Source organism: Rhyacophila brunnea, unplaced genomic scaffold (genome assembly GCF_057557595.1).
Source record: "Rhyacophila brunnea isolate RB1 unplaced genomic scaffold, BYU_Rbru_1.0 scaffold_19, whole genome shotgun sequence".
NCBI classification, from domain to species: domain Eukaryota; kingdom Metazoa; phylum Arthropoda; class Insecta; order Trichoptera; family Rhyacophilidae; genus Rhyacophila; species Rhyacophila brunnea.
Window position 1 is genome coordinate 17,006,994 of NW_028232848.1, and position 27,569 is coordinate 17,034,562.

Here is a 27,569-nt window from a genome sequence, read left to right on the forward strand (position 1 = left end):
CGTCCCTAGACAAAATGCCGCCCATAGGCAGCGCCAAAATGCAACCCCATTTTTTATACAGTATTTTTCATTATCCTTTCATGACTAAAATATCTAAGAAATGTATTTTATAGATACATTACCGACAAAATATATACTACTTAATCTAATTTAAATGCTATCTCTACTTCAACAGAAATATTGTGCGTCAACGGTTTCAGATACATTTAAAAATACACCTGGCAACTTCCGAAACTCGCGAGTGACTGGCAAAAATATTTTGATAAATTTTAAATTAGGCAAGTATGTACCTACCTATAATTCAAAAATCTGCACGTGTCATTGCTGGTCATCTAGGACTGACCTCCAAGGACAACGGAATTAACTAGACATCGCGAACCCGACAAAAATTACAGCCCTGTTAAACCTTGTATGTTAATTAATACATTTTGTTTCCAACCAGTGAAATGCTTTTTGAATGGAAAGATATTTCCATCATTATTAAGTTTAGGTAAGTAGCTATTTCTATATATATATAATGATTCTAATCGATTTGCCGCCCTTCGAGTAACTGCCGCCCCCAAGCGACGCTGAATCTGCCTACCCCCACGGGACGCCACTGTGTATCGCGGATGCCTGTCTTAAGCAGTATTTTCAGAAGAGCTTCCGATTGACGTCGAATAAAGAGAGAAGCAATCCCAGAAAGCACGCGAACTTTAGTGAAAAGCGTAGGCTTTATTATAATTAACCCTTTGGCTGCTACGATGTTGTGCAAAATCCGGTCGAAGATTGCTAGCAATAATTGTCGATAAATTAAAGTATTGTATTATTTTTAGACACCTTACCACTCTAATTGATTCTGCGAAATCGGAATATTATGAAAACACGTTTCGTAATTAATGTATCGTTTTGAATAGATAACGAGGCAAGTAATTGACATATCTCTTTCTCGCTCTATCATACGGGTGATCGCGAGAGCGAGCGAAATGCACGATCCGCGCACAGAATTTTGATTTTTATCAGTTATTGGAAACAGTCGGTCATGCCACACGAGGGATAATACAAAGTAGTAGAATTAGGAAACTACCCGGCTGAAAAGATAAATTTTGCATGGTGGCCTCGTTAAAAGATCGCGTACAATATGCGTGATTTGTGAAAAAGGTCTTCATGGTGTTTGTTTATTGGAACATTTAAAATATGTATTGCAAATGATTTTATTTCATTATTTTTTTATAAATGAAACTGTTTTTATATACCACAAATCCACTCTACTTTAAACACTGAGTTGAGTAAAAGTCTTTCCCATTATTCCAAATGCATAAAATAAAATAAAACATTGTCATTCCACCAAGAATTTGACTGTAAGCAAATTTTTATATGGTAAACTGAAATTTGTATTCGGAATTGTTTTTATTGTAAAAAGGGTGATGCCAAAAAAATACAATAGTTATAAGTTCTACCTACCTAACCTACCCAGTCACAAAACATATATGAATCGGGTTATATTACACAACAATAAAACTAAATAGATAAACTCGTACCACTGTTGCAGTAGTATGTTCCGAAATTAACTTAACATTTCAGGCATCAAAAGCATAACGACGATCGTTGTTAGCATTTCTGGCCATTATCAAAAACAACGATATATCGTTGCGTAGCATTCTAAGGGTTAAGGCATCCCGAAAATACTACATTTATAAGTATTAAAAAAATGTGTTCATTCAACTCTAATATAATATGTATGGATAATAAATTAATCGCATCTAAGCGTTATTTTTATTTATGCTCTGCACAGAAACCATAATAAGGGAAATATTATGTTTTAGGACATTTTAGGTGCTTATTAAATGGTGGGTTCTGGATCGATAAATATTTGCGGTTATCCTATTAGACTGCGTGTCGGTTATGTATAAGTATAATAAAAAAAAAACAAATAAAAATGTATAATAATTAATGATAACAATAATATGTTAAGTAATTAAGTACATTGAATATTATAATACAGTCATATCAAAACATAATAATCTGTCTAATTTTACCGAGAAATTTACTATAATAATAATAACAAAACAGATCACCCACGCAGAGTTATTTGTGTTTACTTACATAGTAATAGAAATAGAAGGACTAGGTTTATTTATCGGTATCAGACTTTTTATTTTTATTTGTCGCCCACCGTGGAGTCGATGTTTGTGCGTTAAAATAAAACTAAGTACAGAACGATACACATTATACACCTTACAGATTATTATTTGAACCCACAGCACGTACACCCCTGCAAACATCGCTGTCAAATAGAATTTAGTTTGGACGGTCCGCGCTTTATTCAAAATTGCCGGCCACAGACGGACAGTTCTCGTAACAGGTTGAACATGCCAGTTAATAACTATACAGTTATCTTTGGTAGATAATCTGCGGCGCCCATAGACGGACACTTTTCGACCTTTCAGATATGTGCCATGTTCAAACTGCCAGCGACCCCCCACTCCCGTGTTTTTGTAAAACTGTTGGAATTTCAACTAGCCGAAAGTTCTCGACTGACATTAGATGGCGGTAACGTAAAGTAGAATATACCGCACGATACAACTACGGCTGGTGTTGCTTGTTATAAAATACAAATTCATTTATTATTAAAAATATAATAATATTATGTACGCGGAGATCGCAAATATTATATTTTATTTATTTTTACGAGAGTAAAACAAAGTAATAGTTATTTATGTAAACATATTATTTTATACAATATAATATAAATGTTAAAAATTTAGAGAGCATTATAAATATTAAGTTATTGTGAAAATATAGACTAATTTTATTTATTGTATGTAGTGAATATTACAAATTATTAATTTAAGACGTTCACAACATAAATTAATATACCTAATTGTGAATGACAATGTCGCTAAATCTAAATAAAATCTAAGTATATATTTTAATAATATCATAGTAATTAATTATTATACTGATGATTGATGTAAATATAATTTTGTGGCTTATTGTATATAAAATCAATACCTTTATAAATATTACCGTTTTCTTACTTAATTAATACTGTCCATTAAAGGGAATAATTTATTCAAAAGAAAAGATTATATTTTATATTTACACGAATGTGTATAATATTGTTTCGGTGAATCGATAAAATACACAATCCACTAGCGAAATCATGATTCATTTTACCAACGTCATAGGTGTGTATTTATGTCAAATTATTCGTGTATCATCGTTCAAGTATACCCTACCTAAAACTAATTTAAACAATACCCCTGTGTATTATCTCCGCGAACATAACCTCCATAGTTTTTGACACTTGCTCTGCCACGGACAATAACTGTACGTATATGGGCACGTCTGTTGACAGTTCGACAGATTTAAATGGGGTAGTTAAACTGATCTGTGGTGTGTCCACTAACGTACAGTTATTGAACAGTTATTGTCTGCGCCATGTTCAAACTGCTACGAGAACTGTCCGTCTATGGGGGCCTAATAGCATTCTATAAGACCACGCGTCGGTTCTTCCCATAAAACAGTAAAAAAACATACCTATTACCACACTTACGAGGTTGTTTGTCCCTACATTTGACATTTGCTTATGTTTTCCATTCGCAGAGTAATACAAAAAGCAGGTTCGGCACAATATGTACATTTGTTTCATTCAGAAAATTTCGGGAATTATATTCGTATACGTTTTATAACTTTGCACATTTTTTGCACTTTTTACTACACTGATACGGCTCTTTGCCTGATTAACTCGCATACAATTAGATCAAATGATATTCACTTGTATTAAAGTAGTAATAAATAAATAAATAGATAATAGGTATATATTATGTAAAAAAATATTTTTAGAAATATTAGGTAGGTATATCATTTTCATCCCAGAGTTCTGAAGCACATACTTTACCCCTCGCAGCAGCCCTGATATATACTCCAAATCTTTATAGAACAGAACAGATATTATGATAGATTCTGATTTAGTCAATAAACAAACTCTTTAGGTACTTATATATAAAATCGTTTATTGAATTTTCCAGCCAGGAACATATTATTATAAATCTGTTATGTCCAATGTAGGTATAGGTACCTATACTTTATTTGTACCCCTATCAAAACAAAGTTGTTGGTAGCCAAGATTCAGTTCCATTCAATATATTTTTATTTGGGTTGTCCTGAATATAACCAAATAGGTCGAATACCTTTATGGTACCTACTATTATTTTGATGTATCGAAATGTTTCTGTTTAGACTTAGAAACAGGAAGTTTTGCGTTAAAAATGCAGGTTAAAAAAAGAAAAAAAAACTATGTTAGGTACCTATATTTCGGACGTCAAGTAGGAATCGTTGTGCTGTAAATTTGTTTTAATTGATTCAGAAGAAACAATTTATTATTAGGTACTATGAACAAGATGTGAAATAATGAATTTCACCTTGACATATTGACGGGAAGATGTACCTACTCCAATGACGTTACTCACATCCCTGTGACGTATGGAAGATACTTCGTAGTAATATAGGAAAAGTTTGAAAATCTCGTTAATATCGACACAAATTTGCTAATATATATTTAATTCATCGTTGAATAACGGGCATGATTAAAAAGATGATTGTAAACATGCAACGTAAAATACGACATAAAAAACGGTCAAAAGCGGACATTTTCATAATAAAACATCACTGGATAATTTTGAGTGGGTGAACAGTTGTATTGTGGAAAAAGTACGACTATACATGTCAATGGTATAATCTGAGAGTGATTTGATTTTCTTAATATTTTGTACATTCTTTGAATAATAAATAAGGGTAAACAACTATGTTGCGCACCAGCAATATCAACAATCCAACATCTGCAGCGGTATTTATCGTAAAAACATAACTCATTGTAATCAAAATAATAAAATATGCTGTGTTTAAGAGATAAACAAAATGTCATGAACTGTATTGTTAATTAATTTCGATAAAACCTGATAGAATCGCCGTGAATCCTTGACAAAATTAATGTTCTACCCGCCTTAGAAATCTGGCCGTGACCTATTATAGAGATTCTTGGAGACAGTTTGAATAAATAAATATAAAATGAACATACCTTTGATATTTAAATTCAGATAATCAAACAATTCAGCCAATCAAACAACACAACATTATCTAAAACACTACAAAATGTGATTCACTCGCGCGTCAAAATAACAAATTCCACAAATACGTCACAGATCAACCGACCGCCATTTTATCAATACTACCATAGACAAGAGAGAGTTTAGTTTTCTATTAATTTATAGCTAATAAAATATTTGAAATATTTTTTTAATATTATTATTTTTTGTTTGTAAATTTAATTTTCGCACTGGTCTAAATAATTATAATAATATCAAGAGTAAAATCCAAGCAACTCATTAGTTAATTTATGTAAAAAAAAAATACAATGAAAGGAGTTTTCCTACCAATAAAACTCTTATTATTCACGTTAACTTTGAAGTCCTTGAGATAGGGTTTGCTCTTTCTTCTTCGCGTGAGGTTATATTCTACTAATTTATTTTCCTTTTTCTTGTCGTTGGTCATTCCTCCGTTTTTATTTACTGGTCATACCCGCGCGTCAATTTTTTATGTATGGAGTTTGGGATCCTTTTGTCTTCATTATGATATGACTCAAGGAACCAGGTAGAAGGTTACCTGGACTTCAAAGTCAACATGAATAATAAGAGTTTTATTGGTAGGTAAAACTTCTTTCATTATTCGAATTTGACTTTGAAGTCCTTGAGATATCTGTTTGTTATCACCTGGTGTTGGGTACCTATGCCAAATTCCTGTATGTGACAATGATTCATTGACGAGGTATGGACCATCGCGACTTTCCATGTATATGGTTGAATAGAGAAGTTAATGGGTTCTTTTCCCCTTCTGATGGTGGTGTATCCATCGTTCTCTGGTAATTGTCGTGAAATGTCGACTCACTACGCCAGTTACCTCTCTTTAAGATATTATCATCTATTGGGTATATTTACAGTTTAAGGAAGCCACCACTGAGCGGACACTGCCTGGTGGTTCTTGTACCCCTGCTTCCAACAGTACTGACCTTATCCAATTCCCTATAACTGCCCTAGTGGCTGGTTTTGGTGATCCTCTTGAAGATATAATTAACTCCGAAATAGCCCCACCTTCCCCTCTCCTTGGGTTCGACATGCAGACGAGTTTCCGTAACCAGAATACTGGGTCGATGTTTTCACACGACGTGGAAGCGCTAAGCTTCCATTCCGATTGACGATGCTTGGCGGTACCTATCTGTATTTGAGCCAAACATTGGCCATACAATTATGTGGCCACTTTTTTCCACTAATCCATTGTCTACTATTACTGAGTAGTGTGAGGTCATGAACCCTTCGTCCCGATGCGAGAAGCAGCCGAGTAGGTAGCTGTCCTGCGAGAGGTTTCGAATAGGTTGTACTCCACCGGTGTTGTTTTCCTAAGATGATGTACTATTCGTCCTGGATCCCAAACCGGTGGTTTGACGGGTTTCGTTTTATGTACCAAAATTGCCTGTACCATATTGTGTTGTACTACCACGTTGATGCTGATATCTACAATGATAATCGGTTTGCAAAAAGTGGCTATGGCTGACTTATATGCACCAGGATGGTGTTGTACGACAAACCCTCCATGTTGTGCATGTAGCCTAGGTATCTGGCCAATTCCATTGGTTGAGGGTTATTATGATCCATTAGGTTAATGTTACCCATGTCATTGTCTTCCATTTGTTCCAAGCTGGTTTGTAAGTTTTTAGAGTCGAAGGCCGCCATCTGGAAGTAAGGAGTGCCCTTTCTTCTACCATTCAATTTGATGTTATTTCCATGTAACAGGGGGGTGGTTGCGGTGTTGATGAGGTGCCATTCGGGAATGAGTTGTCTGCGGGAGAGATGATATGCCACGCAGTTGTAATTTCTGCAGAAGTATTGTGCAGTAAACGTGATGTTGGCTCGACTGGTAAATACTAGTATCTGTCGGCATAGGTTTAGGAGGGTGACAGATTTTGTGCCGCCCTCGTTGTTGATGTATGCCACCACTGTTTTGTTGTCTGTCTGCAGAAGCATATCTGATCCTATGATTGATTGTACCTGAGATTGAATTGCAAACATTTCCTTCCTGTTGGAATGCCATGCCATGCTAACTGGTCTTGTTCCCACGTACCTGATAGGTGGTGTTCATTCAGTTGGGCTCCCTAGCCTGTGTCACCTGCGTCTGTCGTCAGGAAGTGATTGATGTGTGTCAACTCTGAGGAGCCTATCACCTGGAGCCACCACATGATGTCCTGTTAGGCCTGTGGTGGGATTGTCGTCTATTGGCGAGAATGGGACCTCGACAATATTAATGACTGGAGCTTTGTAGCCGTCGGCAATGCAACCTTCCTCGTGGAGGTAGGATGCGAAGTTAAGTCGCCCCAGAAGGGATTGAACATGTGCCTGCCTAAGGGACCAACTGCCTTTTTGTACCTGCGTTGTGTCAAATCTAAGGATCCTATCGCCTAGGGTCACCACATGATGTCCTGTTGGGCCTGTGGTGGGATTGTCATCAATTAGCGAGGATGGGACATCGGCCATATTGATGACTGGAGCGTTGTAGCCGTCGGCAATACAACCTTCCTCGTGGAGGTAGGATGTGAAGTTGAGTCGCCCCAGAAGGAATTGGATATGTGTCTGATCTCGAGAGTGACTTCTGCTTATTGTTGCGTTTCAAATTCTTTCCGTAAAAGTAAAGAAGGACTTACCAATGGTGGTATCCGCACAAAAGGTATGCGGGCTACGGCTATTATTTTTACCAATGTTAGGGGGGGGGGGGGTACACTACGCCATCCAGACTCCCCGAAAGTCTCTTAGGCAGCCCCCATTGTTGTTAGTCGTCCAGATGCGGTCACCTTCGCTTAGAGTACGGATCCCTGGTGGAGCCCGTACCTCCGATGGAGAACTCCCTTCCCACAGGACGTCGCCCCTTGGGAGTACCCCGGCCATAATGTGAGTTCGAAGGCCTTCCGAGACTCTCAGCTCGGAGGAATCCTTGATAGTGCCTCCCGAGTGAAGGTATCCTTCCGGTAAGGATCTGAGTCATGTTCTCGCAAATTTTATTATGCGTTGTTCCCAAAACCCTCTTCGATTTTTTGGTACAGGCTCATCGCTGTTATGATGTTTTGAGGATTGGTTGCCCAATCCACTAACCCTTGCATACCCTTTCAGAAGCTGTCCCGTTGGGAAAACATCGCATTCTGGAGGGCCGCGATGGTCCTCTCCGTCAGATGGTTAGCTGATGACGAGTGGTCGCACCGACGCAACTTGTCATTTAGACCTAACTCTACGACCGTAGGGGGCGCCAAGAATTGTTTTTTGGGCGTTGTGCCACTCCCTGCTGAAATAAGGTACGTAACGAGGATACCTCAAACATCAGCATCTTAATCGACGCTCGTACGTTGAACTTTTCCTCCTGTAGCAGTTTTGCTTCGCCGTGTTGTCTCCATTGCTTTTAGAATATCCTCCTCACGGTCATTCAGATGTTGCGCCATAATCACTATCACTTAACGTTCGTCCAAGATAATTTTTTTGATAGTTAGAATGAACTGTCAGACGTAACATGTAAACAATAAGAAAATCAAATCCTTAATGAAGACAAAAGGATCCCAAACTCCATACATAAAAAATTGACGCGCGGGTATGACCAGTAAATAAAAACGGAGGAATGACCAACGACAAGAAAAATGAAAATAAATTAGTAGAATATAACCTCACGCGAAGAAGAAAGAGCAAACCCTATCTCAAGGACTTCAAAGTCAAATTCGAATAATAAGAATGTTATTAATCGAGTTCATTGTTCTTTCGTAACAGGTTGCAGTTAAACGATGAATAGAACAAATTTGGATAGGATAGTTTAATTTGAAGACAAGGTACATAGGTATTTAAAATATTTTTAATGGAGTTTATTTTCAATACTACCTACCTGGGTACCTACCTATTGCACCAAAATTATTTTGTATGCACCTTGTCTCTTTGGTATGTACGTTGTCTAGCGTCTATGGCAGTGTTGCCAACCGTACTATAATTATAGTATTTGTACTGTAATTTTGGTCCGGGTCAGTGTTGCCATATTTTTCTATGCTGATTATAGTACAAAGGCGTAAAAATTATAGTATTTCTGAAAAATATATAGTACATGAACATTTTTCGTCTTGAATCCTTTAAAATTATAGTATTTTGGTATATTTGGCGTAAAATTATAGTATTTTACATTTTTCCCCGAAATCAAAATTATAGTATTGTACTATAATTATAGTACGGTTGGCATCACTGGTCCGGGTACTATGTACGATATAAAACAGGTATAGTACGCCCAAAATACTATAATTTTAAATATCGGAAAAATATTTAAAAAGTGCTAAAATTTCGATATTTTCGTTCGATAAATTGGTGCAAAGTACCTACTATAATTTTGGAATATAAGAAGATTTGGAGAATATGGAAAAAAATTTGCTCGAAAAACGTAAAAAAATCCTTTGACTTTGGTTTAAAATGAAATTTCTTGAATTCTTCGGTAAGCATTTTTGGTCGAAAGAGGTACCTAAATAAAAAGGGGTCTCGGAGTTTCTCAAATTCTCCGATAATTTTTTCTGATAAACAAAAAACCTCTACATTTTCAACATTTTTTCCCCAAATTTTATTTTGGAGGCTATGTACTATAATTCCATTTTGCAAAGATGGCAACACTGGTTTATGGTATATTTTAGATTATTGTCGTTTCTTTTGTTTGACATTTCGCCAGTTAACGGATAATGATAATAATATATTGCAAAATTCATGTGCACGCGTGGGAATCGAAAGCCAAGTGTTAAATTGAATTAATTGTATTATTACTGTCAAGTGGATGACTAGATAATCATAAAAATATTATAAAACTTTGCTGATAATGGCTAATTTAGGAGATGTATTGTATCGAAAAAAGACAACGGTAACATATTATTATCGAATTCAATTTCTGTCAATACAAAGCGCGACTACATATCGTAGACGCGATCTCTTAAAAACATTATTAATTTGAGACTTTCAACAAAACAAACAAAAACCTAAAAACTTATCATAACCCACGAATAAGTAGCTTGTGCTAGCTTTTATTTTTTAAATTTGGAACCCAAAGCCTAAAGAACATTGTTTTCCATTGACGTAGGAAAACTAAAATGCACCGATATTTATATCGGAACATATTAAACGTTTCAAAATGTACGTAAGCTATTTCACAATTCTGCCGCTGAGGGTTTTTGAAATTTTTCGGCCTCTGAAACCCTTCGCTTTCTTCCGTTTTTGATAGTTTTCTTGCTTTTGCACAGCAGTTAGTCTTGGCATCATGCCTATAAGATAAAATTTTGTTGCGATGTTGTTGGAGCTTTCTGAAGTGTATTAAATTTGTTCATAAGCATTTATTATGTTCAGTGAGATAATAAATGTTTTAGTTGTGGGAATGTTAAAATTGTAGATGATTTTAACATGGCTGCAAATTTGGCAGTTTTCAAGATTGTTTGATTTTCTTAGCATGCAGGAATATTCCTTACCTAATTCCGTCTTGAAACAAATGAACTTATATTAATATATGTTATTCCATTGCAGTCCGAGAGTGACAGTGAAACAGCATATTCTGAAGACGTTTGGGATGACGCAGTTCTTATCAATTTCTACGACAAGGCTTTGAAAGTGGCTCAAGAGCAGGTCGCTAAACGCCTAGCCATGAGCACAAATACTCTTCCTGGTAAAAAGATAAAATCTTTACATAATCTAAGCACAATCAAAGATTCGTCTATGGAGTATAAAGTTTAAAATGCCGCTATTATGCGCATCTTATAAATTGCTATGGACAAAAATAGACCACTCAGATTTTGAACTCTCTTAACCCAATGCTTACGGGCCGCACAAAATTGTGTTTTTGCTAATTGCTTTTCAAATGCAAATTAACACGTTAATTACAAAATTAATTAAAAGGGCCGTAAGCATTGGGTTAAAATACGCTTAAAAAATAAAAGTTTGAATTTTATAAAGACACAAAAAGTATTCTATTTACTTATGTCGGAGCAATAACCGACTCACGTTTAAACTGCGGCAAAAAATCACGCAACATAACAGAACCAAAACAAAAGTGATCCCATATCGTTGTTAATTTTCTACAAACACGTATTTCAATTTTTGTCAGTTTTGAGTTGTTTGATGTAATGAATTCAGAAATTGAATACGCACATATTCCACTAACTCGTATCTTAAAACATACTTTATAATATAATAGATTTAAGCAATTACAAAAACTCAAACACAATAAAAGTCTTTTATAAATATTATAAACTCGTATCTTGAGTTACATGTTTGTAAGTATACAGAATACTGAACTCCGACAGATGGTTATACTGAAGTGCTTTCTCGTAAGTCAAGATACGTGTTTACTGCAGTAATATTCACAGTAAAGTTGTAACGCATTCTCGTATCTTCGACAATATGACTGATCGGTCGAAAGTATAGTGCGATAAATTGAAGAAACACAACATTTTTTTCATGAAAATATGTGTAACTATAATAAATGGATATTTCATAGAAGAAAATTTATTTCTAAATTAAAAACTGAGAGAATAAAGTTGTTATTTGCCTCTCCTGAAAAGTTGTGTTTTTTGACATACATACGTGTTGTAGAAAATTACCGACAATATGGCGCATGCTAATCAGGCGTCGAACATTATTTAGTCATTCTTGAATTTAGATACTATTTTAAGGACTGGAAATTTTGTCCACTAAATTCGAAGTCCGTTTATTCGAGGTTTTATTATACGTATATGAAAGTGAAGCTGAAGAAAAACTATTATTAAATTAGCTGCAAGTCATATCGAATTGTAGATTCATTTGTAGCAATCTACATACTATTCCCACCCACATCTTTCCACAATCAATTTTAACACAATTTTAGATTCAATCAGCCAATTCAAAAATATTACAAATAAATGCACAGCTCTAAACTTTTGAATTTGTTACGAATAGATGGTATTGTTTTATTAATTACTACACAAAAAGAAAATCATATAACAAGTCACAGTGAGTCCGGCAAGGTAATCAATACACGCAACAACTCTGGTTTGGCCTGATGTATGGCTGAAACTCCTCAGGGGAAAGCATACATATTGCACGACTCCACGATATTATTCATGGTCTGAATCTCACCACACTCACTAAGTGGGGAGTCTTTCAAATCCACTTATGCATTATATAATGTTCTTATATAGAATGCCTCTGAGATGGCTATTAATAATCTTTCATAAAAAATACATTAAACATAATTTCAATAAAAACCCATATTATTGTAAAACTAGCTGACCCGGCAAACGTTGTTCTGCCATATAAATTATTTCTAGTGAATATTTTGGTTGTTAAATAAAAAATAACGAATGTATCGTAAGTGTGTGGGGATGGGATCTATGACAGAAAGAGGAATAGAGCGCTGTAGACGATGACCGCCGATAAAAACAAAAAAACATCAACCATTCATTTTCTCAATTCAAAATGAGTAATGATGTTCATAATGAATGAATTACCTGTGACAGGGTCTCGTTATTTAATGTTTATGCAATATCCGTCTTGTCCCTTCCAGAAAATTAGCGGATATTGGAGAGCGTCGTATGAACGGTGTGTGTCAGCGATGAACTCCAGATTATTGTTTTTTCTTCGAATCACGATTTCTCGCGCCGATGTGCGGTCGCCAACCATGATTCCAGCAATGTCGTCAACAACAGGCACATTGAATCGACGCACGTGCTCTCCAGCTGGTGTTTTATCAGTATTGATGACAATAGCGTGATTGTCACTTTGCAATTCGTGCATGTGTGCTTTGAAGAATTTCAATAATTCATTGTGCTCATTCAACAGGGCGTCCAGTTTGCTGACGATGCGCCTGGCATTAGGCGAATTGAGGCTATTGTAGCCGCAACGTGCATCCACATGATTGATGTCCTCACCGCCCATGTAGATTTGTAAAAATTTATGTGGTTCGTTTGGCATTGGCAGCAATGAGCCTACTTTGTCGTATACTTGGCCTTTGATTTTGAACGTAGAATGGAATTGTTGACCATTTGCCGCAGTATTGTGAACTATTTCTGTTGCTCCGAACGAAGTCATTTGGAAGCATGAATTGAATGTGCGAATGGACTTCAGGAACAGGTTTGAATCTGGAACCGTGCCGATGAGCAAGCCAAGCCGTTCAATGGTTCTGGTGGTATCTCAATTTCTGGTAGTTGCACTTTTCCTGATGCGCAACACATCCCGGCTGACTCATGTTTGAATTTGAGCGCATGACAATGGGGACATTCTTTGTCCATAGCATCAATCAGCACTTTCGGATGAGCGGAATATTCAATATCTGGCTCGTACTCGAATGCGAGACAAAGGAACGAAGCGGATATAAATGTTCGATGTACTTGTTGGCGTTGTCGGTTATTTGCTCTGCGTCTGTTAACTACGAACCGGCGTGCTTGGCTGCGTTCCAATTGTCATTGTTGATTTCGTTCAGCTCGTGCCTCTTGTGATTGAGATGCACGCAATTGCGACATGCTTACACGCACATTTTTGTTATCTTGTTGGATTTGTTCGTCTGTTCTTTCTGCTCTACTATTTCGCATGTTTGTTGCTTTATTCGTTCGACGGCCCAAATGGCCCCCCTTGCGTCTTGCTGGCATTGTGACTTTGATACACGCACATAAAAATAGATAAATTAAAATAAATCGTACAAAATTTTGCACGCACTGCGTTGTGATATGCCGAATGAAATGTCAAAATGACGCGACGCTTCTCTTGAATTCTTCTCGGACGTAGCGCCATCTGTCATTCAACAACATAAATAATTTCGTTCCGTTTGAAATACGAACGACGGTTAAATTTGTTCATACAAAAATAATATAATCGCGATTAAAAATGGGAGGGTGGGGGTAGGAGGCTGAAAATTTGGAGTTATAGGTATTTTTTTATGCCAAATAATAAAAAAAATACAAAAAAAAATTTGTCAAAAAAAATAAAAGAAAATTTTTCTGGATAGAGATACCCTAATCACCTAGCGGTATGAAATATACTTGTTGACCTATTCTCATACCTAACAAATATACATAAAAAAATTCATAAAAATCGGTCAAGCCATTTCGGAGGAGTTCTACCACAAACATCGTGACACGAGATTTTTATATATATAGAGATTATATTCCACCGGAATAATTGATAATTAAAATAGATGTTTATTTTTTTTTTCAGACACGCTTGAAAAGGAAGACGTTGATGGAACAACATTTAAAATGCCAACTGATTCAAGTGTCACCAGCCTCAAAAATATACCCGTAAAAAAAATTAAGAAAAAACGAGCTGCATTTTCACAAAATGATCTTAATAATCTTAATGATATGAACAAGCATGTCTGGGAGGTAGGCGACATGTGCAGGGCGACATTTTCCGAAGACGGTGTTAACTATGAAGCTACTATTGAACATATTTTAGATAAAGAAAATTGTATTGTTACTTATATTGGTGAGTTTTTGCTCTGCCCTTGACTGCTCCTTTCCTTTTTTCGAGTGCCATATTAGATTTTTTAAAGTCATTTTGTAATTTTATTATTCCAATTATTAAGCATGTGATACAATTTGCTGCATATTGACGTTTGACGCAGACGCTTTGTCGTGCGTCACAGTCAGTAAGGCCAAAAATGTTAGGAGCTTGTGTGATTCTTCGTATAGACCCAGAATAATACAATGTATTAATCAGTGGCGGCTCTAGCATCTTTCAGTAAGTGGGGTCAGATGGCGTGAAATATCTAATAAGTACCTACCTATTCAATATTAATCAAAGCGTAAAAAACATATCTTTTGTTGCTATTACTTCATCTTCATATGCCTCCTGCGTTCGAAAGAATCTTATTGCTACAAGAAAAACAAAATAGTCTTTTCAAGGATACACTCGCCGTCAACCATGTTTTTGGTAAACTGTTCGGAGTTAAATGCTTTTTTTGTTTTGATTAGTTCATACACAATAACTAAATCTATTGGTGACTGGTTGGTGATGTCCTAATCGTTTCACTTCTTCTTCTTCTTATTGTGCCATCCCCTAGCGGAGGTCGGCCACCATCAAGGCGATCTTATATTTGTCATCTGCTACCCAGAACAGTTCGGTGGAGCTGCACTCGTACCAATTACGGAGGTTCTTAAGCCACGAAATGCGGCGCCGTCCTCTGCTACGCTTCCCATTGATCTTTCCTTGAATGACAAGTTGGGGAATGCTGTATTTTTGTCCTCTCATAATGTGGCCGAGGTATTGTAGTTTCCTGGTTTTGATACTACGTAGAACTTCTCGGTCCTTCCCCATTCGATTGAGAACTTCAACATTTGTCACCCGGTCAGTCCAAGGAATTTTGAGGATGCGTCTATACAGCCACATCTCGAAAGCTTCAAGTCTCCGTGACATCTCTTGGTTTAGCGTCCATACTTCCATACCATAGAAAAGAATTGAGAGCACATAACAACATACCATACGCAGTCTCAGACCAAGATTAAGATTTCGATTGCTAAGGAGGCGTCTCATTTTGAGAAAGGCGCTCCTTGCGATCTCAAGTCTAGTTTTTATTTCCTGAGACTGGTCCCATATACCTAAATATTTATAATGGGTCACACGTTCTATTGGTTCGCTGTTAATGACAAAATTTGTGTTGGTGTCTGGTGTCGCTGTTTTTGATACTAGTAATAGTTTTGTTTTCTTGAGGTTCATTTAAAGTTTCACTTCTAGTTGTCTTCAAATGTCAATGTACTGAACATATATTTCAATAAATGAACCACCTCATTCATCATAATACCTAATATTATTTATCAAAATTATTTTACTAACGTGAAATTCAACTATTCACAACTAGTACATTACAATAATTAATATTTAGGTAATACAAATTAATATTGATTTAATTAACTGAAATAGCACATACCTACCCTTTGTTATTATCATTCAAGATAATATTATAAATTATTATAGTATGTATTAACAAATATATTTTAAAACTTAAGGAGATAGATAACATATTTGATCACTTACTGGCAAACTAACTAATAAACTAAACCGGTGGGTCATGGGATATGAATTTACAGCCGACCGAGAAGATAACTTCATAATATATTATAAACTCACAATTATGCAAGACCAGGTATTTACTACAGTGTCCCCGGTCCAGCATCGGTACATGTGGGTAAAATGAGCATAGCACATGCAAAACGGCCTACAGACGGACGCATTGTTCAGCTTTCTTATGAATTTTGAGAATCATAACTGGCAATCGCATATAGCATCTCATAATATAAACATTGTTTGATTTTAAAGGGGCCACCGAATTTCGACCCCAGAAGTATCGTTGTATTGTACTATGTAGGTAGAGCCAAAACTCACATAGAGCATTAGAGATGGGCTAAGAAACAAGAATCAAGGATGGGCAAACAGTACAAATAAAATATATACTTAATTAATTTATACAAAATCAATGTATTATGGTAGGAACGTATAACATGAATATTCAATTAAATATTGACTATAGAATGATGAGGGGACCAGGGTCTGTCCCCTAGGTACCCTAAGGAAGAGCCGCCCCTGGTATTAATGTTGTAATTTGGAAATGAATCAAAAAACAAAATACCTGTATCAATAGTAAAGTTAAATATTATTACAATTTATTAGGTATAAAAAAATTAGATTATCGCTTTTATTTTATCAATATTTCAATGGAAACTTATTTTATGATATTTTGTTTACGTTTGGTTTTACGTTACGATGCGGATACATAACACTGGCAAATTTATTAAATAAATCAAAATAATTTAATGCCTGGCCAATGTCACTATCGGTCAGTAACGTCCCGTAGGGGTAGGCAGATTGAGCGTCGTTTGGGGTGGCAGTTACTCGGAGGGCGGCAAATCGAGGAAAATCATTTGGAATATATAGAAATAGCTACATAAACTTAGTTATAATGAAAACATCTTTCCATTAAAAAAAATCAGCTCACTGCTTTTATCGGGTTCACGATATCTAGTTTACTTCCGTTGCCCTTCAACATCCTTGGTGACCAGAAACCAGAGACCACACTTGCAGATTTGCGATTAGTCTGATATTTTGTTGGTAATGTATCCATACAACACATTTCTTAGATATTGGACTCATGAAGGATAAAAATATTGTATAAAAAAATCAGGCGGCATTTTGGCGCTGCCTAGGGGCGGCATTTTATCTAGGGACGTCACTGCTATCGATGGACATATTTGCTGGATTCGCCTTTTCTAGCACAGTGGAATATTAATACGTTTTAATGACAGCGACAGCGATGTGTAATTAGTGGAACCCAGAGTGCTGTCATCACTGAACAGATAATAAATAGAATACCGATAGGCTATATTCAATACGCCGCATCTTGATGCAGGGTTTTGAATGTGTGAATGTCCTACAAAAATGAAGCACGCATTATGCACGTGCAATAGTGTATGTAATACACCAACATTAAATGAGCGTAAATGCATAAACCGAGAGTAGTTTTCAGTATTAGACGTAAAACGTATTCTTGACACGTGTGTAAGTTGAACCCGGATTCTTCCTTACTCGAGTCGGTTACCTGCTATCGCCTTACCCGTTATGTATTTCAGTTATTTCTGAGTTCCAAGGCTGTCATCTACCCATCAAAATATTCTGTTAAATATTATATTTAATTAAGTTGAAGAACTTGTATAATTTTGTTGGCTGTCATTAGAGCATTTTTGTTAATTTTACTGCCCTCTCTAAGATGGCACTAACCAACCTAGGGCCACCCCGCATAAAACCATTCTCAGTACAGCTTATTGTTTGTGTGTATGTATGTATACATGATTTTAAAAATCACATTTTATTTGTAGGTTATGAGAATCAAGATGTCGTTCCATTATCATCTTTAGAGCCAAGTTGGGGTAAATATCAAAGAATCTTACAAACACAGCAAGCCAATTCTGAAACCAAAAAATCTGATCAGGTCAACATATCAGATAGCGAGAAAAAATTAGATAATGCAATGTCTACGGATCATGGCAGGGATTACATCCCACCTTCAAGTAAGATTTTCTTCATAATACAATACGACATAGTAATATATCACATTTTTATTAAACTCAAATTGTATGTGCAACTCCTACTAAGTGTTTGGCTGGATCAATAAATAACGTCACTTTGAATCGTGTACGAAATAGAAAAAAATTCTATAATTGCTTGATCCGATTTAACAGTTGAAGTCAGTTTTGGCTCATCAGGCCGTCCGACCTTGTCGCCACAAAGGCCAACTATAATGCTTATAATAAAAATTGCGGCGTCTTATTATGGACGTGAAAATCTCTTCACATAGTTTGGTATGTCCTTTTAGCTCTGTTTTTGCATATATGTAAATTAATTAGAATCATTTATTTTTGTTAATTCTCCATGCTCCTCTCTCCCGTGGACACTTTTATTAGAAAATCTCTATAAACTCAGTCAAAGCACACTCGAGTGCGTGGTGACCTCAGTCTTGTATATGGCCTACACATCATGTAAAAGACAGCAGGGCCGGATGTATTTGAAACAGTGGAAGGAGAGTTTTTTTTCTCTAGATGGCCTATGCCAGGGATGGCGAACCTTTTTACATACGCGTGCCAAAATTTCCCAAATAATATTTTTCGACTGTCTGACGTGCCCAGCAGTTTTTCATGGCGAAAAAAGTTTTCTAACAAAATAGTTTTCAAGAATTCAATTAAAATAACTTAAACATTACAATTATTGAGTTCTTGATATTCTATCTTTCATCGTATTTCTAGCTGAATGCATATCTTTTATTCTTTGAATATTTTGTTCCTTATTCAAAATTCTCAAAGAGATCGTGGAAGCATTTTAACCACTCTTCTTTCATATTATATTCTTCGTCACTGAACGGTTTTTAAATTTAAGAGATTATGTTTGAGGCAAAATAACAAGCAGTTATTATATTTGAATGACTGCCGACAATTAATTTTATTCAATATATTTATTTTTAATTGCCCGATTCTAAGGACCGACCTATGCAATTGTATATTTACATTAAGGGCGGACGTGCTCAGCGTGGGTCAAAATGGAGCTTTTATTCTATTTTCAAAGCATGATCCTGGACATTCCTTAAACGTTGTAGATAATATATTTATATAATTTTGAAGCCTTATTATTCTTTATATTTATTTTAAACTTTGATGACTGCGTAAAGTATTTTTATTACATAAAATAGTATTCTTTTAAACCTCTCGCTCTAATGTTTTAGAATATAGTCATATTTCAGTACATGAATGTGCAGTGGTGTTAAGATTTTTTACATTTATTAATTTTTAAACGCATTTATAAAACCATCAGTATAATTTATGTCGACACTATTATAGTGAAATATTTACGATAAAAAATTATATTGATAATCTCTGTGATACAAAATTTGACAAGAATTAGGCATTTTATTATTCAAAAAATGGGCATGATTAACACATTTGAAGATAATTCTAAAGATACTAATTATAAGCTATGTCTTTGACCATTCAAGTGTGATTAACATCCTACGAATAATGATTGCTTTATAATAATTATTGACCTAAGAATAAGGTAGTGTCAGGTAGTGGTAGCTACTTTTTATCATAATTTTCATGGCGATCGACTTCTTATAAGAATCTTATAATTTGTTGCTTTTTTTAGTTCTTCAAAGTTGAGAATATTCATTTTTAAAAAGAAAGTATCGTTAAATATGTGCAAAAACAAAATAATTTTATTTTATATCGCTTCATTAACAGAAAGCATGAATCTAGCGAAAGCAATTTGTCATACGACCAGGTTATTATTTTTTTCATTCATGGTTGTAAAATTGAAAATATGGAAACCATTATTTTCAAAATTCACAATCGTTATTGGAATCGACCAGTTGGGAACCTTTGGCCTAAAGTGCTGCGGTTCAGTGGTACCGTTATTGCATCACGAGATATTATAAGTACTTATCTTATTTGAATATTCTTGTTTCAGCTACACCTAGAGATAAAACCGATGGATTTGTTCCGTTGGCAAAGTCATCGAAGAAGAAGAAATCGTTGAGGTTTACTACGTCAGTGAAGCAGGATGACGTTCCGTCTCTACCGTCTTTTCAATTCCCGCCCTATGAGCCGTCGATGAATCTCCATAATGTAAGAATACTTTTGGTTGAATCGTACATTACACTGAACATTTGAAGATGCTTCCAGACCTGTGTCTTCAGCATGAACAAACATGTTTCAGGATCATTAATTTGATTAATTGGATCATTCGGTCAAACAAAACATTCTATTTGCATTATACAATTGGGAAAACTTGGGTGAATCTAAAAAAAACGTATATTAAAGGATTCACCATTGTCTGTGCACTCTTAAACTGTATGAAAGTCATTGTTGATCTGTAATGGTAGGTAATTTTTTTTTAATGTTATATTTAGATGCTGCCTCCGCCCCCGATGCCATTCCTTGGAAATTTTGACAGCTCCTCACCGGCCGGAGATCAGGCTCTCTCAAAAATGTTGATCAGCTGGTATATGAGCGGATATTACACCGGCCTATATCAAGGGCAAAGGAATGCAGAAGGGTAGATATCGCATTCAAACTCATTCTTTATTTTAATACATATTAATTATTGACAAAATATTAAAATGCATTAATTCAAATATTCTTCAATATGATAATTCCATTATGCGCTACAAGAACATTATTTTTTCCATAGATCAAAACGATTTTTTCTATTTAATGCAAGTTTGCGAGTGGATCGATTTGTTGTGCCTTGTATCAGTGAAGTACAACTTTTTTGCAGCGATTTCAGAACAATTATTTGAAACTGTGTTTATTCTTTTCATGACTTTTTCCATCTAACTTTCTGACATATTATTGTTGTTCAAAAATTAGAAGAGATCTTTATTTGACTAGCTACACATTATTTCAGACTTAACCTTGGTGTAAACGAGATTTCTGCTGCTCCGGCTAGTGTTCAGTGTCCCGAAAAGTTTTTCAGAAATCGGGAATGGTTGTTTCTTATTGCAAAATACCATAAAACTAAACTGTATTTTTTATTTCAGGCATTCAAAAAGAAAATCCAGTCATATAATGTAAAAATCGATGATCAACTGCTGCCAATCCTAACACATGCGAAGAATGTCTCATCCTTTACCTGTCCGTGAAAATGTTATCTTAGGAAATTATGCAGCTAAAATTCTTAACTATTATATAATATTTACAATATGAGAACGCCTGACTATTACACTCCATTGTACTGAGCTAAAATCATATTGGAAAAGACAAACAGGCGCATCCTCCACCAGTATATTGAGTTCTTTCTATGGGGCTTCTGCCCTATTCTAGCAGTTGTTAGTTTACTGTTAACATGGAATTTAGCACATGCAGTAATGCTATAGTAATAGATAACAGGCATATACTTTTTAAGTGATATTAAGCGATTAAGGTGATAAATTTCATGTTAACAGTTAACGAAACTGTTAGTATAGGGCGCTACTTTAAATCTTCTAATTTTCAAACTGCTAATTGAATTACATTCAAATAACCGGTATTGTGCCTCGGAGCCAGTATGTCTTAAGTCCAATTTTGACGAAATTTAGTAAAAATTTTGAATCTAAATTATCGTATCTTTCGGGCCCAATTCACCTTTTGTATCAAGGGGCATGAAAAATGTTGTGTACCAACTTTTGGACATTCGATACACTGGCCCACACCTACAAATATTATAATATTGTGTTAAAATAAAAAGATCTTTTTTTTGTAATAACAACTTTATTTCACAATAATTGTTTAATGCAAAATAAAAATTGTTGGGAGTTTTATTACATACAAAATAAATAAATAATAAAAAATGTAATTTCATTTTTTCTTCTTATTTTAGACTTTCATTTTGATATTTACAATACCTATCTAGAGAATAAAATAATAATTTACAGTGTTCTAGTTTTCAATATATTATTATAGGCATTTTGTGACATTATAAATCGAAAAATATATAAAATAAATCCTATCCATATTTCTCTACTTACACTAAGTATCTATATATATATTTAGATTACAGCTAATTTTGATTTGTACATTTGATTTGAATCTTAGAAGGAAACTTTATTATTATCGTGACATTATGTCCTACAATGTAAATTAAATTAATGACATATCAAGGCATGGCAAGAAATGAATATTCCTATAGAGTTATTGGAATATTATCAATATAATATAATATTTACAATACATAGAGGAACTATCTGCGGACAGGCAAGCATGTAAAATGATAGGGCTATTAACACAGAACAGATTAATAAATAACATTCAGATAGTCTATACCCCCCAATACACTATATTTTGAAGCAGGGTTTTGAATGTGTGAGTGTCATACGAAAATAAAACACATTATAGACATGCAATAGTGAGTGTTGCAACCTTCAAACACACCGATATTGAATGAGCGTCAGTGCATAAACCGAGAGCAGATGTCAGAACAAAGGACAAGCTTAGAATGACGTATTCTTGACATGTATTTATACCATATTCTTCCACACTCGAGATTGGTTGCCTGTTACTCCACACCCTTTAGGTATTTCAGTTCCCATTAATTTTGTGTTCCCTGGCTATTATGTATAACAATGAAATTTTTTACAGACATCTGTCTTGTTACAACACTTACATAACAAAATATTATATCTTTAACTTCTAATTCTTCTGATTAAATGAGGGCTTTGGTTACATAACTCACATTTTACAAAAAATTAGATAAGAATACAGCAATGTACTTAATTTTTACACCAACCATTTAAAGTATGGCGTAACAACCTAAACATAGAAACTTCATTCAAACAGAAAATTGATGTGAAAATATGTTTTATTTTCAAAACTTACATTCTCTGACTACCTGTAATTTTCAAAACTATCTCTATTCGAGCCAATGAGGGTGCTACATTGAACCGTCATGGTCGACAGTTTTTGTTTATTTTCCAAACAATCTCAATAGGAAAACTAATATTTTATTTGTTAAGAGTACTTCTTTGTTGATAATGCATTCAGCACGACAATCACACTCTATTTGAAATTGTACTTGAATTGGCCAAAAACAAGCATCGACGGAGATTGTGAATTATGAAACCAGAGCCCTCAAATATCAAACATATAGAATCATTTATGATTATTGCATTTCATCTGTACTCAAAATCCCATGCAAAATAATGTGTACGCATGCATCAGATGCAATAGCAAAAAAAGGCTTTTGTGTTAGGCCACTCCTTTATGGTCCTAAACGTTTCTTTCACACCTTTCGAATTTCTTTCTTTTTCGCACTCATGTCAAGTACTTACAGAGTCAATGTACAGATACTGAACTGTAAGGGAGTGGCCTTAGACTGAGGTCATAGAATCTGACACTAAATCTTGTAGTGATCTCTGATTTATTCTTCTGTTATTAAAGGTCGACTATTTGTAATAATACCACAGAAATATAGGCAAGGACCTACTAATTAACTTTTAACGATTATGATCAATGTATTGACTACTCATAACCTAATTTTGTGTTTGAGATGACTACTTGTAACCTTCATATTATTCACTACTTCACAGGGGAGCATTAAGGGGGAAGGTGTTCCATGTCAGCTATTTTCTGGTATTTTCAGAGGTTAAGCCTGAATAGTACGTAAGATTTGTAGAAAAACTATTTATATCATTATGAAGCTTATTCATCGTCAAATATTTATGTAAAACATTTGATAACTACATAAAGTATTTTTATGACGTAAAATAATATTCTTTGAAACCGTGAAACGTGATAATTGAGAACGAAGCCATATTTTTGTGACATTAATAGGCTGTGATGATGACAAATTTTTCCCTTAATTATTATCTCAAACGATTTATTATAGATAGTTGTAATGTTATAAAACATAATGTAGTAAAATATATTCAGTATAATTATAATATTTGCAGTTTCTATTGGTTCTAAATCTAATGGAAGCGAGTGGACATTTTGTTATTTAAATATGCTACAATTATAGACATACGAAATAATATAAAGCTACGTATCAGAAGGTTTATCATTAATCATTGAATAAATGATGAAATATCTTGTTAGTTATAAATTTGTAATACTAAATAGAGACCTTTTTAAAACAACTGTTTCCACGAAATATTCGACCATCTTGATATCCGCCAGACCCACCTGCGAATTGGTGTATGATGTATGGAATCTTTAGCTGGTATTATTTTAACTTTATATGACCAAAAAAATACGCCAACACACAAGTATTGTACAAAAATATGTTTATAAAAGTGAATGCTACAAATTGAACACAAAAATAGGCGAAACAAACACAAATTCGAACATATTATTCAAAAGGAAAACATATTTTGACATTTGAGGACAAAACAAAAAAAAATCTGAAGAAATTTGTATTTGCGTCAATTCTACGTTATGTCATACTAAATCATACATTATAATTTTTAACACTGTTGCAATCTATTTTGCCTAATATTGCAACATAGCAATCAGTTTTCTGTCCCTTTCTATAACTATCTCCCTCTACATTCAAAATAATTATGATTGTAGTAGGTATGTATTTTATAAATTGTGATAGATTTTATTTTATTTCAGTGACATATATCGGGTCGTCCAGTATTGCCATATCTACTAAAATATTATTGAATTGATATTTTAGTAAATAAGAGAATGAAGTTTTTCACCATTTGTATCTACTATTAGTTTTACTATTTTTATTTAATAAATAATACACATGAGGTTTTACGAATTTCACATTTGTTATTAAACATACTTACATAATTTAGAACACCCCAAACACATCGCGAAGTAAAAATATCTATATTTTTTACTTAGCCAAAATTATGAATCAACATAGGTTAGGTACCTACTGATGTTTATATTACAGAAAATTTAACTTTTACTAAATTATGAATTTGCGAGATTATAATAATACAGATGATTTTAAAGAATACTTTCATCAAATAACATAATAATGGATGCCTGTACTTACATAATATTTTCCAATGTAATTTTTTTTTTAAAAACTAACTTTAATTTCGAAAGTTTAGCCTGGCAATACTATGAACGTCATTTATTTCAGCGGGAATGCGAAATTTTCATCCTCGGTTTTTGACATAGGTACCTAACAATATTATCACAATTATTTATATCGATTGTACTTACAAAAAATGCCACGAACTCACTATCCGATGGCTGGAAGTTCCAAAAAAAGACGTAGGAGAAAAGATGGAAATATTAATACATTAAAAACACAAAGGTTTGAAATTATTATTTTATAATTTGACATAATTATACATAGTTGAAAAAACCACATTTCACAGAAAATTTTGGTTCACAATATTTATTTATCTTGCAAAAGGAAGTTTTGCGTATTACTTATTAATACACACAATTAAGTATAATGATCATTTGTACTTATATTATTTTTATATTATGTTTGTGCCATGTCTTATTCGAAATTAGTGTGTCTGTGACAAAAATTATAATCTGGTACAATAATTAATAGCAGCTATACATTTTGTTTTCTGTTAACTATCTACTAAACTAATATTTTTGAATGTATTATAGTATTGATATATTGCCGAAGACTATGCCTGAGCATGGAAATCCTCAAAGCATACTACCTGAACCAGAATTTCATCCCACATTTGAACACGAACACGAAGAATTTATTATAGAAAATGAAATTGAAGATTCAAGCCCTAAATTCCGTGTAGAAGGCCGTAGAATTATAGACTTTTCATATTTTTTCCAACAACTTCAATTAATTAGCCACCATGATTCTCCATTTAATTGTAATTTATCACATTTAGAACTTTTTGGGGAAAATCGGGATAACTTTAGTAGTACATTTTTTATTCAATGTAAACTTTGTGGTAAAAAATTAAAATTATATACCACTGAAATGAACAAAAACAAAATGAATCTGTGTGACGCATTTGTATCCAGTATAATCAGTATCGGCAGTGGATTTTCAAATCTGGAAGAAATGTGTTCAGCAATTGACGTACCATCGATTACAGCAAGAACATACAGAAAGAGTCAACAGAAGGTGTACGAGTGGTTTGAAGAAACCAAAAATAAGAGTATGGAAAACGCTGCGAAAGAAGAGCGACAACTTGCAATCGAAAATGGTGACGTCGATTCTTCTGGTATTCCCATGATATCAGTTGTTGCAGACGGCTGTTGGTCGAAACGTTCATACAGATGCAATTATTCCGCAGCATCTGGCGCTGCCACGATCATTGGTCAAAGAACCGGAAAGATTTTGTACATGTCAGTGAAAAATAAATATTGCGATTTGTGCGCCAAAGCTAAAAATAAAAATATCCCTGCTCAACAACATAAATGCTTTTTAAATTATACCGGTCCGTCAGGTGGAATGGAATCTACAGCAATATTAGAAGGCTTTAAAGAATCTATTAATACACATGGATTGATTTATTCAAAATTGATTGCTGATGGAGATTCCAGCACATACAAAAAAATTCTTGATTGTCACCCTTATCCGAATGTAACTGTCGAGAAAGTTGAATGTAAAAACCATTTAATTAGAAATTATTGTGGCAAAATAGAGGCATTAACCAAAGACACAAGATATCCCTTGAATGTAAGAAAAATCATTGCGTCAAGAAAAAGACGTCTGCGGAAAGCCGTCATAGGTGCAATCAAGTATAGAAAACTACAAGATAGTACTTTCGAAGAAAAGGTTATCGCTCTGAAAAAAGATTTATTTAATGGACCGCACCATGTTTTTGGAGACCATACTTCTTGTCTACCATATTTTTGTACAAATGAACCAAATACAGAGGACATGCTTGATGTAAATTATGTACCAGCATTAAAAGAATGCAGTCTATTTTCTCAATTAATGATATATAATTCTCGTTTGGTGCTAAATTCAAAAAGTTTAATTTATAATTTTTCTACTAATATTTCAGAATCTTTTAATAACATGATTGCAAAATTTGTAGGCGGCAAGAGAATTAACTACTCTCAAAGACAATCGTACATGGGACGATGTGCAGCGGCGGTAATCGCATTTAATACAAATAAGTTACATTGCACAATTCAAAAACAAGTTTATAAAAATAGCCCAAAAGCCTTCATAAATCGCTTAGAATCAAGAAGGTTGAAAATAAATAAAAAAAAAATAGGAAAATCTTGGCGAAAACCAATACATACTGTTCCTTTATCTAATCCAGATTATGGAGAGAGTTGCCAAAAACCTGATATGGACAAAAATCAATATCAATTGTTAAAAGAAACTTTTTTGAAAAAACTCAAACTGACAAACTATGAGAGGAGGGATATAGAAAGACGCACCGTATTACAATCTGAATGTGCAGAATGGCTAGAAAGGCGACGAAACCTTCTTACTGCCTCTGTTTTTGGTAAGGTGTGTAAGCGGCGAGAAAATACAAAATTTGGGCCTTTGGTAAAACGTTTATTATATAGCCAATCATTAGCCAACGTGAAA

At 34.3% G+C, this 27,569-nt stretch overlaps 2 protein-coding genes across 4 annotated transcripts in view; one reads left to right on the top strand and one right to left on the bottom strand.

Annotated features, from left to right (window-relative positions):
- The window catches only part of Csk (C-terminal Src kinase), a 146,517-nt gene extending 141,306 nt beyond the window's left edge, over positions 1 to 5,211 (bottom strand). For both annotated transcript variants that reach the window (XM_085946018.1, XM_085946022.1), the window contains exon 1: positions 5,063 to 5,211. The gene's annotated coding sequence lies outside the window, so the exon portion shown is untranslated. The remainder of the gene's footprint in view (positions 1 to 5,062) is intronic.
- Positions 5,212 to 9,748: 4,537 nt separating this feature from the next.
- Smn (survival motor neuron) lies at positions 9,749 to 21,926 on the top strand. Of its 2 annotated transcripts, none has more exons than XM_085945812.1 (7): positions 9,749 to 9,957; positions 10,611 to 10,749; positions 14,271 to 14,540; positions 17,924 to 18,115; positions 20,061 to 20,218; positions 20,503 to 20,648; positions 21,133 to 21,926. In XM_085945812.1, exons 1-7 carry the CDS (start codon positions 9,916 to 9,918, stop codon positions 21,164 to 21,166), a joined length of 981 nt encoding a protein of 326 aa, XP_085801938.1. In that variant the 5' UTR covers positions 9,749 to 9,915; the 3' UTR covers positions 21,167 to 21,926. The 2 variants fall into 2 exon arrangements, with proteins under 2 accessions (XP_085801938.1, XP_085801939.1); XM_085945813.1 differs by lacking the exon at positions 9,749 to 9,957 and adding an exon at positions 10,008 to 10,226.
- Positions 21,927 to 27,569: the final 5,643 nt, after the last annotated feature.

What these genes read in the sequence shown, in the direction of transcription:
- Smn (XM_085945812.1), top strand. Translation starts at nt 9,916, where the DNA reads ATGGCTAATTTAGGAGATGTATTGTATCGAAAAAAGACAACG. An exon ending in TTGTATTGTTACTTATATTG is followed by an intron (nt 14,541 to 17,923) that starts GTGAGTTTTTGC and finishes TTTTATTTGTAG; the next exon opens with GTTATGAGAATCAAGATGTC. An exon ending in GGATTACATCCCACCTTCAA is followed by an intron (nt 18,116 to 20,060) that starts GTAAGATTTTCT and finishes TTCTTGTTTCAG; the next exon opens with CTACACCTAGAGATAAAACC.